This window comes from Cucurbita pepo, chromosome 9, assembly GCF_057944985.1.
Source record: "Cucurbita pepo subsp. pepo isolate OVF chromosome 9, ASM5794498v1, whole genome shotgun sequence".
Classification (NCBI taxonomy): Eukaryota; Viridiplantae; Streptophyta; class Magnoliopsida; order Cucurbitales; family Cucurbitaceae; genus Cucurbita; species Cucurbita pepo.
Genome location: NC_141806.1, coordinates 11,399,671 through 11,414,357, shown reverse-complemented (window position 1 = coordinate 11,414,357; position 14,687 = coordinate 11,399,671). Strand labels below are relative to the sequence as shown.

At 36.3% G+C, this 14,687-nt stretch overlaps 2 protein-coding genes and 1 long non-coding RNA gene across 3 annotated transcripts; all 3 read right to left on the bottom strand.

The window, feature by feature from the left end:
- Positions 1-426: 426 nt before the first annotated feature.
- LOC111801569 (putative germin-like protein 2-1) lies at positions 427-3,244 on the bottom strand. Its single transcript, XM_023685595.2, has 2 exons — positions 2,244-3,244; positions 427-1,208 (listed from the first exon to the last, which is right to left on the bottom strand). The coding sequence occupies exons 1-2, from the start codon at positions 2,359-2,361 to the stop codon at positions 673-675; spliced, it is 654 nt and encodes a 217-aa protein (XP_023541363.1). The 5' UTR covers positions 2,362-3,244; the 3' UTR covers positions 427-672.
- A 3,885-nt stretch (positions 3,245-7,129) lies between these two features.
- Positions 7,130-10,564, bottom strand: LOC111801771 (tubulin beta-1 chain). Its single transcript, XM_023685921.2, has 3 exons — positions 10,058-10,564; positions 9,072-9,341; positions 7,130-8,084 (listed from the first exon to the last, which is right to left on the bottom strand). Exons 1-3 carry the CDS (start codon positions 10,449-10,451, stop codon positions 7,417-7,419), a joined length of 1,332 nt encoding a protein of 443 aa, XP_023541689.1. The 5' UTR covers positions 10,452-10,564; the 3' UTR covers positions 7,130-7,416.
- A 2,139-nt stretch (positions 10,565-12,703) lies between these two features.
- On the bottom strand, positions 12,704-14,264 carry LOC147791311 (uncharacterized). The gene is made up of 2 exons (XR_015422527.1): positions 13,943-14,264; positions 12,704-12,869 (listed from the first exon to the last, which is right to left on the bottom strand). It is a non-coding gene; the product is annotated as an uncharacterized LOC147791311 (long non-coding RNA).
- Positions 14,265-14,687: the final 423 nt, after the last annotated feature.

The window sequence follows — 14,687 nt, the reverse complement described above, 5'->3', positions numbered from 1 at the left end:
TCAGTGGAGGTGTTTTTGTAATTATATTTTCGATTGGACTTTTTGTATCTATTTCATATATCAATGAAATGTTTTCACTTTCTTATCCAAAAATATAATTAAAAAAAAAAGAGGAAAAACGCCAAGCCCAAAGCCAAAGGAGATAAGAGAATAATCTTCCTAATTTTTTTAAGAGAAACATTGTAATTGTTCCAAGCAAAGATGAGTCTACAAGAAAAGAAAGTTTAGTTTTCTATATTAGATTCCAAAAAGATGCTCTAGTAAAGTGGAGAATAAGCATCTTTTTGTCTCTGTTGAAAGGACGACCTGCAAAAATCACAGAAAGGAAAGTGCTGATGCCCCTAGGGATAGCCAAGCACCCATTCTTTGTTGGATAAGATAAAATTCCAGAGATTACCAACATATATAAGAACAGTTAACAAAGAGTGGCTTTGTAATTCCATGTCTTTCTTGTTTCTTTATTATACTTCCTTGGCTGTTGCATCTTGAGCTATTTTCACATTCTGCTAGTATTATGGAACCTAAATAAGAGATGCACTTGAACTGCAAATGATATTTCTTTTAGAAAATTCAATGCCTGGACTGCATATGACAAACTAGCAGAAGTAAATGATTCTTTAGAACAATTTCTTTTATCAACTCTTCTGTCATTCTGATTTGTAGCTTTCTAATCTAGAACTTAGTTTGAAGGTAGCCAATAGCCTTTTTATTGATTTGAAAAGATTTCTCTAGAATGTTACTGGAAATATTTGGAATAGACCCAAATACTGCATTTGCAACTATAATCACTCCAGGGTTCTGGCTGCTAAGAGCAGCAATAGCAACTGCATTGGTAGGACCTGGATTTCTCTGGTAGTGAACAAGACCAACAGGGAAGACAAATGCATCTCCCTTTTGTAACACTTTCCCTATATGTCGATTTTCAGGAAATGATGTGATGAATCCGACTTCTAAGCTGCCTTCCAAGACAATCAATATCTCGGAAGCTCGAGGATGTGTGTGTAGAGGGTTGATGCCTTGTGGTGCATAGTCTATTCTAACAATGGAGAGGCCAAGAGTGTTGAGTCCTGGCATTTCTGATGGAGTAACTGGAGTCACATGACACCCCAGTGCATTTGATGTGTTAGCTGCAAGGTGAAGTCCGCTGAAGGAAAAATCATCGGCTACAACTTCCTTTGGGTCCTTGCAGGTTAGTCCATTTAGTAAAACTGCAATCAATTGCTAACAACATCAGATGCTTTAGTGATTGGATTAACAAGAAGAAGAAAAATTAGTGAAGTGCTAGCAGAATCATGGAAAAGGACAGCATCTAAGTAACTTTATTTTTTTCTGATAATGATGACAAATAACTTAGAAAGAAAGCATATCATGATTATCCTTGTAACAGCCCAAGCCCACCGCTAGCAGATATTATCTTTTTTGGATTTTCCCTTTTAGACTTCCCCTCAAGGTTTTTAAAATGTGTTTGCTAGGGAGAGGTTTTCACACCCTTATAAAGAATGCTTCGTTCTCCTCCTCAACCGATATGGAATCTCACAATCCACCCTCTTCGGGGCCTAGCGTCCTCGCTGGCACTCATTCCCTCCTCCAATTGATGTGGGACCCCCCAATCTCATCCCCTTCGGGGCCCAACGTCCTTGCTGGCACACCGCCTCGTGTCCATCGGGGCTCAGCCTCCTCGTTAGCACATCGCCTGATGTCTGACTCTGATCCCATTTGTAACAGCCCAAGCCCATCGCTAGCAGATATTGTCTTCTCTGGGTTTTCCCTTTCGGGCTTCCCCTCAAGGTTTTTAAAACGTGTCTGTAAGGGAGAGGTTTCCACACCCTTATAAAGAATGCTTCGCTCTCCTCTCCAACCGACGTGGGATCTCACAATCCTTCACAAATGTGACAAGGATGCAAGTATGAGAGAAGGAAGGAGAAACTAGGGGGTCAGAATATTTATCTTCACATGACAGTTATTGGAATAAAGAGCACAAATGAGATGCATTAGCAGGAATGAATATGATTACTGATTAGTATTATACGTCGGTTGGTTATGCTGTAGAAATAGGCAAAAAACATGTCGCTAAGCTAGAGGTTTCCGAGAATTTAGAGAATAAGAAGATGTTCTTCTTTCTCTTGACATATCCTAGATGGTGCTAGTAAGACTCCTGAACCGTTTCCAGTTCAATCTATCTTACTAGCAACTCAGATAAATATGTTAAAACAAGGGAAGAACAGGGGAGATCAAACAGATACCTGTACTTCCATTATTTGCTACACAGAAATCTTGAATAGGACTCTGATCAGATGCCAAGGCTATAAAGACAACTAATGCTAGTAATGAAATAGCCAATATACAAGCAGAACTGGCCATAATAAACAAGGAAAAGAAAGGGTATGGAAGTTTGGCTTGAAAGAACAAAAGGTGATATTGAGTCAAATTTACTCAATGTTTAGTTTGTTAGAGAAGGAATGAAGAAGCTGAGGTATTTATAGGAAGAAATTGAGAAATTGGGTGCAAAAAGACGAAGTATTCCTTGTAACAGTGTGCAAACATTTTCTTAGTAGACATGTTTTAAACTCGTGAGACTGACGGCAATACGTAACGGGCCACAGCAGACAGTATTTGCTAGCGGTAGGCTTGAGCCGTTACAAATGGTATTAGAGCTAGACACTGAGCGGTGTGCCAACGAGGACGTTGGGTCCCTGAGGGGTCGAGGACGGATTGTGAGATCCCACATCGGTTGGAAAGGAGAACAAAGCATTCCTTGTAACAGTGTGGAAACCTTTCCCTAACAGACGCGTTTTAAAACCGTGAGACATACGGCAATACGTAATGGGCTAAAGTAGACAACATCTGCTAACGGTGAGCTTGGGCTATCTTTTTAGGCTCTGAAAATCAGTCGACAAAGTCTTTTTTGGTGCCTCGAGGACTAAGCGTGAGGCTATTACTGTGATGTTTAGTTTCATCTTAGAATATGTGAAGGAAATGTTAAAGATAGGAGTGACCCAAAAATCTGATTTTTGTTGGCTATTAGAAAGGAATAAAGTTATGGCTCTTTCCCATGCGCACTCACATGTAGGGAACATGTGGACCCATCCTTCCTTTTGTATTCACAAAACCATAATCAGCTGTCATTCTTTGATGGGTGTCTTCATGAATAGGTCAATTCTTTTTATTGTTAACTCTTTTATTGGTTTTGGTAAACTGTTCTTAGAAACTGTTTTCTGTCAGTGAAATTATATTTGCAATTTGTTTTCGATTTGGTTAATATATATATATTAATCAAAAGATTACAGATTTGAATATTTATAGTTGAACTTGAAATAATGTTTCTGGAAGTTGCTGGAAGTTGTAGATCACAGGATATGTTTACTTCTCTGGAATCATCATAATAAATTAGTGAGAATCCCTAATATTATGGGTTCCAAGTGAACGCTTCTGACATTTTGTAATGAGAGTTAACTATGAGCCTCACTCTCAAATTTCGTAATTCTATTTCGTAATGAGCCATTTGCATTTTCAAGTAGTGTTCGCTCGATTACGTATTAATCAATATTCGATTGATTGGTCTGAGGTTATCGATAAAAAATATTTGTCTAAGTCACTTCGTTTCTTTTTGTCCAAGTTTCTTCTCTTTTTGTCTAACTCACTTCCTTTTTTCTTTGTGAGTTTCGGGAATATCCCCATTCATAAGTCTGAGATCCACATCTATGAATTGAAAGGTCTGAATGATCAACTCTGCAATCAATTGTTAGAATCAATAGGTCTTCAAATCGTTCATTTGAAAAAATTGAAACCCTTCCTATTGGATGATCATGATACTTCCTAAAAATCAAAATTCTTGATCAATGGAGGAACAATATCACCATTTTTGTTCAATAAGATACCAAAGTGGATGATTGACTCATTCCATACGAGAAATAATTGCAGGAAATCCTTTGATAACACTGGATTCCTATTTCTCAATGATATCCCACGATCAAGACAATTGGCTAAATCCCGTGAAACCATTTCATAGAAGTTCATTGATATCTTCTTTTTATAAAGAGTACTTCGATTCTTGAATAATCCACATCACTTCTGCTTCTATTGTAACAAAAGATTCCCTTTTGATGTGGATTATGTGGAAAAGGCCCGTATCAATAATTATGATTTTACGTATGGACAATTCCTCAATATCTTGTTCATTCGCAACAAAATATTTTCTTTGTGCGGCGGTAAAAAAAAACATGCTTTTTTGGAGAGAGAGATACTATTTCACCAATCGAGTCACAGGTATCTAACATATTCATACCTAACGATTTTTCATAAAGTGGTGACGAAAGGTATAACTTGTACAAATCTTTCCATTTTCCAATTCGATCCGATCCATTCGTTCGTTGAGCTATTTATGCAGACATTTCTGGAACACCTCTAACAGAGGGACAAATAGTCAAAGAAATGCCTTGAGAAAGGGCAGATGTATAGAACCTTTCAACGAGATAGTGCTTTTTCAACTCTCTCAAAATGGAATCTATTCCAAACATATATGTCATGGTTCTTTGCTTTGACAGGGTACAAATATCTAAATTTTCCATTTTTAGATACTTTTTCAGACCTATTGCCGATACTAAGTATAAGTAGCCGCCAAAAATTTGTATCCATTTTTCGTGATATTATGCATGGATCAGCTATATTATGGCAAATTCTTCAGAAAAAATCTTCCAAAATGGAATATGATAAGTGAGATTTCGAGTAAGTGTTTACATAATCCTCTTCTGTCCGAAGAAATGATTCATCGAAATAATGAGTCACCATCGATATCGACACGTCTGAGATCGTCAAATGTTCTGGAGTTCCGCTATTCAATCCTTTTCCTTCTTCTTGTTGCTGTATATCTCGTTCATACACATCTTCTCTTTGTTTCTCGAGCCTATAGTGAGTTATAGACAGAGTTCGAAAAGGTCAAATCTTTGATGATTCCATCATACATGATTGAGTTGGGAAAACTTCTGGATAGGTATCCCACACCTGAACTGAATTTTGTAATGAGAGTTAACTATGAGCCTCACTCTCAAATTCCGTAATTCTATCTCGTAATGTGGTCCTTTACATAAATAGAGGTCATTTTCATAAATCAAAATGAAGTTAGATGAAGTTAGATGAAGTGATGTTAGAGAAGAAGAAGAAGATTTAGAGGATATTTGTCTATAACTTTTAACCATATTTACAAGAACCATGAGAGCTCAACTCTTATCAATATTGAGATTTAGATCGAGAGTTAACATTTTCGACTTTATCATGATGAGCTAAATTGATATGATGTTTATTACTATAGTTTTTAACTGTAATTTTTTACTATATCGATATCAAGATGAGCTAAATCAATATTGTGTTTTAATCTTTTATGTGCAATTTTGGATCATTTTTAGCTATATTTGCGAGAATGATAACACGGACAGAAGTCGATTTTCATTAAGGAAAACTAAATATACCCTTAATTCTTTCTCCCAATGACTACAACAATAATAGCCTTAATTCTATGAGGCATTCAATCATAGTTTTTAAGAATTTGACAAACAATCAAACAAAATTTGAAAACTCCCAAAACTGAGTTTATTTGGTATGTAATTTAATTTTTAAGTTTTTTTTTTTTTTTTTTTTTTTTTTTTTTTTTAAATAAAAATTTAAAAGGCAGTCATATGGCCTCATCATATTTTTATATTGCTATTTACTCGAGTGATTACATTAATGGAGTTATTCATGAAATAAACTCAATTAGTTTTATGCATATGACCTCATTATGTGGGAGATTAATCATTTTTATTGTTTATGCTCGATTAATCATAGTTGTGGAGAGTCAACAAATTTTTTAAGTTATGAACTTAATAAGCATTTTTTATAATTGTTTTCAAAATTTAAGCGGGTTTAAGTTAAATTACAACTCTCGGGCATGTTTTATTGATAAATCTTTAATGACCATTTCAAGAGTCGATGATGAATCGTTTACTTGATATCTACTTGGTTTTGATTTGATGGGAGGATGGTAGAGTGGAGTAAAATGCAATGTAAAGTTCCTCACCTAAATTGAATATCATTAATGTCACTTGTTTGATATCCTTAATGGAAGAATTGAGTGATTTACTTCCTACAAATCATGACCTCACCAATTGATTTTCTTTACCAAAATTGAGCTATTATCTACCTCCACCTTAAGGCCAACGTTTTCCCCCTTATCGAGTTGGGTTTGGGTTGACATACTTAATCTAAGTCGTTCATGTGGAGGCATGTGAGTGAGGGTATCTTATATAATTTTTGGTATTGTAACGACCCATGCCAGAATTCAGAACCTGAATTCGATACTTGTGTGTCTTGACATTCCCCTGCGACAGTGAAGACTATTCCCACAAACTAATATGACTAAAATTGCTCTAAGTAAAGTACCCTTAACCATGGAGCTTCTATGATTGAGGCACCGAAAAAGAAGATGCACCTTGTTGGTATAAGTAGTGACTTTCAATTTTCTTAATCTCTCTTGTCCATATATTCTCAAAATCGTTCTCACCTATTTATGATCTCTATCCATTTATGCACTTCTTATTTACTCGAATGTCACATATTTTTTTAATGTCGCCCTTCATCTCTTAGAAGTTCATTAAATGTTTGGAAGATAATGAAGTGCATTTCACGGACAGATGGTGGAATGAAGTAAATGCAACGTAAAGTTCCCATCCGATATCATTAAAATGTCAATTAAATGGTAGGTAAACAATAATGACATTTGAAGTTGTGATTTGTGTACCTATCCTTATATAAGAAGTGAGTGATTTGTTTCCTATAAGTCATGACGGAGTAGAAACAGGGCACACATTGGGGTCGGGATGTACTCTTCATCTTCGTCTCCGTAGGGTTTTTCTATTCCCGTCCCAGCCCCATTCTCCATTTTAGAAACTCAGAGTCAATACTTTCTACTCAAGTTCCATCCTACACTATTTACACAAAAACTCTTGAAAAATTAGAGCTCTAGTGGAACAGAACATATGATGTCGAGTCGCACGTTGCTTTCTACCACATTGTTTTAAACGAAGTTTTACCATAACCTCTAATTATTTCGTTAAGAACAACTTCTACAAACAAGTTTGTTTAATTTATATCTAGATAAAACAGAATGAAACCTTTCAAATTAATGCCAACCTACTAAATACAAATATCAATCGTTCTAATTCAAACAAAGATATATATTATATCCAAAACCCATCTCTCATTACATTACATTACATTACATGACCCTCACTCACTCCATACATCTGAACAACATGAAAGATTCTACAAACTCCAGACAACAGAAAACAACACCATCATCATAATCACAAACTGAAAATTTAAGTCAATAACAACAAGATTGCAGAGTTTTAGACAAACCAGGTTGCTGCAATGGACGTTGGCTCAAGCAGGGATTTCCTCTTCTTCATCCTCGTATTCTTCCTCTGCAGTTGCATCCTGGTACTGCTGATACTCGGCCACCAGATCGTTCATGTTACTCTCGGCCTCGGTGAACTCCATTTCGTCCATTCCTTCGCCGGTGTACCAATGCAAGAAGGCCTTGCGCCTGAACATGGCTGTGAACTGCTCACTAACCCTCCTGAACATCTCCTGAATTGAAGTCGAGTTACCGATGAAAGTCGATGCCATCTTTAGTCCCTTGGGGGGAATGTCGCACACACTGGACTTGACGTTGTTGGGTATCCACTCAACAAAGTAAGATGAATTCTTGTTTTGTACGTTAATCATTTGCTCGTCTACTTCTTTAGTACTCATCTTGCCACGGAACATGGCTGAAGCGGTAAGGTATCGACCATGTCGTGGATCGGCAGCGCACATCATGTTCTTGGCATCCCACATCTGCTGGGTTAACTCTGGCACGGTAAGGGCTCGGTATTGCTGGGATCCTCTTGATGTTAATGGTGCAAAACCAACCATAAAGAAATGTAAACGAGGGAATGGAATGAGATTGACAGCAAGTTTTCGTAGATCAGAGTTCAATTGTCCAGGGAATCGTAAACAACAAGTAACACCACTCATGGTAGCAGAGATAAGGTGGTTGAGATCACCAACTGCAATATGACAATTCAACAAGTAAGAAAAAAATCTGACCAATAAGTTGATATTTTCCATATAAATGTAAACAATGAATAAAACTACTAAAAGGCTACGCACTTTTTGGCATTTTCGTTCATGTGAATCTGTGGTTACATTTGTGCATAACATGGTTCACAAGAATTTTTTCCTTTTACTACCTAAGTCCACCCCTAGGCAGATGTTTTCTTCTTTGGGCTTTCCCTTTCGGATTTCCCCTCAAGGTTTTTAAAACGTGTATACTAGTGAGAGGTTTCCACACTCTTATAAAGAATGTTTTGTTCTCCTCCTCAACCGATGTGGGATTTCGCAATTCACCCCCTTTAGGGCCCAATGTCTTCGATAGCATTCGTTCCCTTCTCCAATCGATGTGGGACCTCCTAATCTACCTCCCTTCGAGGCCTAGCGTCCTTGCTGGCACACTGCCTCGTGTTCACCCCCTTCAAGGCTCAGCCTCCTCGTTGGCACATCGCCCGTGTCTGGCTCTGATACTATTTGTAACGGCCTAAGCCTACCGCTAGCAGATATTGTCCTCTTTGGACTTTTCCTTTCCGAGTTTCCCTTGAGGTTTTTAAAATGCTTATGCTAGGGAGAGGTTTCCACACTTCTACAAAGAATGTTTCGTTATTCTCCCGAACCGATGCAGAATCTCATAATTAGTATTTAAGTTTGGCCAAAAAGGTGAAAGGAAAAAGTAAAACAAAGGAAAGAACCTACAACTGGGACCCTTTTTACAACTGCCACCAGCAAATAATGATCGGAATTTGGGACTTGAAAACAATCATTTTTATGCAATTGCACAGTACAGCCATGGAAAAAGTAATAAAGTACTATAAGTATCTAAAGAGACATCAGAACTTCAGACTCAACACCATCCATTTACAGCTTTTGATATAACAATAAGCAACCAAACGCACATTTCAAGACTCAAATATAAGTTCCAGTTTCAGGAGTTAGGCACTTACATGTTGGAGTAGCAAGCTTGAGTGTTCTGAAGCAAATATCGTAAAGGGCTTCATTGTCAAGAACCATGCATTCATCAGCATTCTCGACAAGCTGATGAACAGACAAAGTGGCATTGTAAGGCTCTACAACTGTGTCTGAAACCTTGGGAGAAGGAAATACTGAAAATGTCAACATCATACGATCTGGGTACTCCTCCCTGATCTTTGAAATCAGAAGTGTTCCCATTCCAGAGCCAGTACCTCCACCCAAAGAATGACAAACTTGGAATCCTTTACAAATAAGAAGGAAAAAGATAGTCAGCCATTGTAAAAGAATTCTGTGTGCGTTCATGTCGCAGAGACAGAGAGAGTCAGAGAGATGCAAATAAAAATTTGAAAGATACAAAACTACGCACAACATCAAAGTTGACAAAACAATTTTTTGTTGTTTTGATTGGCAAGAAAGTTGATAAAACAATTTTATAGAATTACTTACGGAGGGGATGGAAATAGGAAAAATCCTCTGAATATAATGTTTTTTACCATCAGATCCAGAGAAGATAGCATCGAAAACAAAGTTAATATTATGGTTTCATAAGGATCCATATATTTAAATGCGTCGATATGAGAAACACGGTGAAATATACATACATATACATAAACGTGATATCAGAAGCAGGACTGAACGCACGCAGAATACTAAAGAAAAGATTTGCAGAACATTGAACCATTTCTCCAAATTCGAGAAGCAAGAGAAAACATCCTTCAGAACAAAATCCCAAACACCAAACGATAAAAGAAGCTAATCAGTATGATTCGAAGACAAACGGTAGAATTTCAACCAAAACGAAATTAAGAATTTAACACAAGAATTGCGAGGCTAGATCCAAAAGAACAATTCCAAACCTCAAAATAAATTAACACAAAAGGAACCAGGTGAGAAAATTGCGCGGGAAATCAAAGACCAAAATCAATAGTTCAAAAAACAAGAAAAGAAATCCTACTACCTTGCAAGCAATCACAATTCTCAGCCTCCTTCCTGACAACGTCGAGAACAGAATCAATAAGCTCAGCTCCTTCAGTGTAATGTCCCTTGGCCCAATTATTCCCAGCCCCAGACTGACCAAAAACGAAGTTATCGGGACGGAAGATCTGACCATAGGGTCCGGATCTGACGGAATCCATAGTACCAGGCTCTAGATCCATAAGAACGGCACGAGGAACATACCTTCCACCACTAGCCTCATTGTAATACACATTAATCCGCTCAAGCTGAAGCTCAGAGTCGCCGCTGTACTTGCCAGTATGGTCAATGCCATGTTCATCGCAAATGACCTCCCAGAACTTGGCACCGATCTGGTTACCGCATTGGCCACCCTGGATGTGAAGGATTTCTCTCATCTTCGATTATTTTTCCCGGGAAACAAACGGAAAACGATAAGAACAACAGAGAGAAAATTGGAGAATTTGGGAGAGAGACTTGGATTCGTTACTGAACGAATGGAATTGAATGGGTGGAGAGATAAACAGGGATGTCGGGGGCTATTTATACTTGGTTGTTAAGTAAATAACCTAAAATCAAGGGGCATTTTTGCAAAAAATAAAATAAATTTGTCTTTTTCCTTTTGAATTCCAAAAAAAGAAAAAGAAACTAAATTTAACCCATTTATTTTCTAAAATAATTATTTTCTATTTTTATAAACTCATCTTTTTAACCCTTTTTACTTTTACTCCTAAATTTTATTAATATTTAAAATTCAATCCTTACCAAAAATTATTAATTGATTTTTAAATACGATTAATAAAATAATTATAAAAAAAAAACAATATTACTATTGCAAAATTAATACTTAAAATAATAATTGAGGCAAAATTAATTTGATAATATTTTAGAATTATATGTATTTCTTTTAACAAATAAATTAAATAATTTATAAAAATAAAAATAAAAATAAAAATATTTAAAAAGATGTTATGGGCACAAGAGGATAGGATGATTGGTAGAGAGTGAGTTGTAATGGAAAGAGACATGTGATCTAAATCCCCCAATAATTTTTTTTTTAAATTAAATAAAAATTTAATATTACTTTCAATGCAAGCCATAGCTTTTTATTTATTTTTCATTTTAATCTATTTATTTTTAAATTGTTTAATTGCGCGGGATAAATAGATAAAATCTTAAATCTTATCGTTAATTATGTCTCTAATCTTTTAAATAATAAAAATATTTGATAGACGGTTTAAATCATGACTCACGGAGATGTATTTAAATTCTTTTTATAATAGTTTTACGAAGGGAATATATTTAATTTCTTTTTAATAATTTTTATATTAAAAAGAAATAAAAATAAAAATAAAGACATTCAAATCTAACAAATATCATTAATATATTAATAAAAACTAAAAAACATAATTAAAATAAATATTATTAAAAAAAGTATTATTAACTTTTCTTTTCTTGGAAGTCGAGATTATATCATTTTTTTTTTTTTTTTGTTTCACTTTTGAATAATTGCTTGAAACATAAGGGATTGTGATAAGTGGAAATCACGGCAAGGGGGGTAAGATTCGAATATCTGAAGGCAAGAATATTGGTTGAGATTTGAATCACTCCACAGACAAGATTGATCATGTCTAGTTTGAATGATTCTTGTTGATAAAATATCTCAACGCAAGAACACTTGTTTGAGATTCGAATCACTCCACAAGCAAGATTGATCATGATGAGGTTGAATGGTTCTACATGTGACCTAAACTACATAGAATTGCGAAGAAACTTTGTCATTAGCTAGAGAAAGCACAAATGCTCATTTTACTATATTTTCCAAGTCTCTAACGTCTTCTAGAATTTCCTTTGATGAGCTCACCATAGCTTGAATGTAAGTGTACAAGGTTTGTTGTAGCTTCTTGACTCTCGTCCTTGTAATTGGACCTTGAGGCAAAAATTCTTTTAATTCTAAAAAAAAAAAAATTATTTATTTTTAATTAAAAATAATTTAATTCTATTTTGTAGGCTGAATTGTTTTTGTATTTTTTTTTTATGAAAATTTGTACTTGCTTTGCAAAATAAATAAATAAATAAATAATAATAATGTACTTTGAATTATTGAACATTGAATTGTACTTTGTATTATTATTTCCTGGCCTTTTTTAGTTGGGAATATAATAAATTAGCAATTATTATTTTATTTTTTTTAAAATTTATTTTTCTATTTATATTTTGAAACTTTTTAGAGATTTGATTAATAGAGTTGTAATTATTAATAGTACTGTCTAAATTAAGATTAATATGCAAAACTCATGATTAAACAATAAGGAAAGTAATCAAAACAAAAACAAATTATAATAAAAATATAGATAAAAACTAATTTCCTTACGAGAAAGGACAGTCTAAGTCGGTATACAACTATTCTATTGGAGTGTGCATTCAACCCGATAACTCGGACCAACCCAACCTGAACTATAAGGGTTGGGTTAGATTAGCATTCCGGGTAAAGTTGAGTTCATTTTTGTCACAACCCAGAATTTCAACGGTCGAAATTACCAGGAGTGACTTGACAGACTATGCAATGCATGAAAGTAGAAGAAAAACAAAATGCAAAAAGTTTCAAGTATAAAATTTCCTCTTCCTTGCGAGTTTCAAAGCGTTCAAGTAGAAAAGAGAAACATTGTATAACATGGGGAAAAAGGGATCGGGGTACATGATGAAATAAATGTAGTACACAAAAGTAAACTAGACAGAAGCCCCGGGACGGCAATTCCTCTATGACTTTCAAGCTCCCGAACACCCCCTTCGCCATGAAGTGTAAATTCACGGACCTGAAAGAAAAAAAAAAAGAGGGAAACGGGGTGAGTATAAAAATATACTCAGTAAGCAACCTACTTGTAGGCTCTTAATCGCATCCAAGTTTAAGAGAGAACCACCAACTCTGCTCTAGACTCTAGAGTCTCAATACTCTCAGTACACAGATCGGGGTGGAAGGACTTAACCTTTGAAGCGGTATTCAGCGTTTGAGGATGAGGTGCTCCCTCATAACTACATGTATCCCTCGTACAACCCAGCTAGAATTAGTCACTGCATGGTCAACGTCCTTCCACAAGACGGAATTCATCATGCAGGCGACCTTGACCCACCCGCGTGATCAACATCTAACCATAAGACGGATCCCCATGTAGAGTAGTGGATCTACCACTGAGTAACACTACTTCTCTAACAGGCGTCTCGCCAAGCTCAACAGTACCACACCGGAGTAGGAAGGGAAGAGTAACACCTCCCTAATTGACGTCTCACCTAGCTCAACAGTACCACACCGGAGTAGGAAGGGAAGTGGAGTATACTCAAACGCTATACCAGCTATGGTCGGCTAAGATGTCATCTCTCTACACCTCAGGGTCCTAACGTGGTTCTCTATATCTCAAGGGTAGGTAGATTATTGAGTTACGAGCCCTAGTTTCCAGAATCACTCAATCAAGACTTACAAGTCCATAACAGTCTAGGGTTAAAGGGTCTCTCCCTCTAAGCGTCGCTCACGACACCATTGACCGTAACATCAGGAGGGTCCCCTATCTAAACCCAACTCGATCAAACATAAACTCCTAGCCAGACGCGTCTCTCCACCAGTTGCTCGACACGTGTCCTCCCACTCCGGCAGCCGCGTGTCCGTTGCCGATTGACTGAGTTCATCCAATTTCCAGATTTTCGGTCAAATTCTATATCAACCTATTTATTTAGATTTTTCTATCTTCCAAACCGTAACTCGAATTAAATCGATTCATTCACAAGAATTAAAGATCTCAAGTTCACTTATTCAGATATATTTTTATTGTATTTTTTTGATACTCACGGCGCTTAATAAATGAAGTCAAAATTCGAGAAAAATTCAGTTTCTTACCGAAGTAGGACGGTTTCTCGATTTTGTTTTCCGACGTGATTTTTGGCCGTGTTTCCTCTGAAAACTTACAAGACTCCTCACCTAAAGTGTTGCAACTAGATTATTAAGGTTTAAATCATCTAACACTCCGGGATCTATGGTGAAATCTTGAAACAAGAGAGGTCGCGGACTTACCTCGTGTTCTTGCCCGTTTCTTGTCGGAAACGAATGATCCAACGCTCAGACCACTCCTATTGATACTCTGAGTAGCTCTAGTAGGCGACCTAAGATTGAGGGTGCTTTAGTTCGGGTTTGGGGCGTTTCTCCCTCCTTCTTCCTCTTCTTAAAATCCTAACACTTCATTTCTTTCTCTCTCTATTTTTATTATTATTATTATTTTCTTTTCTTTCTCTTTCCCTTTCTTCCAAGTCTGTCCAGACCCCCTCAAGGTTGTATGTGTGGGGGCAAAATTACATTTTTGCCCCGGTTGACTTTGACCCAAATTTCGATTATATTACCATTTTTTCCCTAAGTTCCTTGATGCATCCCGAGCATTTCTTACTCTTGCACCGATTTGAAAATCACACTCTAAGTCCTCCAATAAAATCTAGAAACTCACAATGGTTAAGAAGGTGCTAGTCACAATAATATAACGAATTGTACCTTTGGGCTCGGGGTGTTACAATTTTTCTGAACTCGAACTGAATCGGTTCGATTTCGGGTTCGTGGATAAAACCTTCGGGTTGGCTCGAGCCAAATAAAATAT

Bases quoted from the DNA above. Each gene is read 5' to 3' on its own strand.
- LOC111801569 (XM_023685595.2), bottom strand. From the start codon at position 2,361: ATGGCCAGTTCTGCTTGTATATTGGCTATTTCATTACTAGCATTAGTT. The intron at 1,209-2,243 runs GTATCTGTTTGA...AATTGATTGCAG, and splicing joins AGCAAATAATGGAAGTACAG to TTTTACTAAATGGACTAACC.
- LOC111801771 (XM_023685921.2), bottom strand. From the start codon at position 10,451: ATGAGAGAAATCCTTCACATCCAGGGTGGCCAATGCGGTAACCAGATC. The intron at 9,342-10,057 runs GTAGTAGGATTT...TTATTTGTAAAG, and splicing joins GAATTGTGATTGCTTGCAAG to GATTCCAAGTTTGTCATTCT. The intron at 8,085-9,071 runs GTAAGTGCCTAA...GTCATATTGCAG, and splicing joins CAAGCTTGCTACTCCAACAT to TTGGTGATCTCAACCACCTT.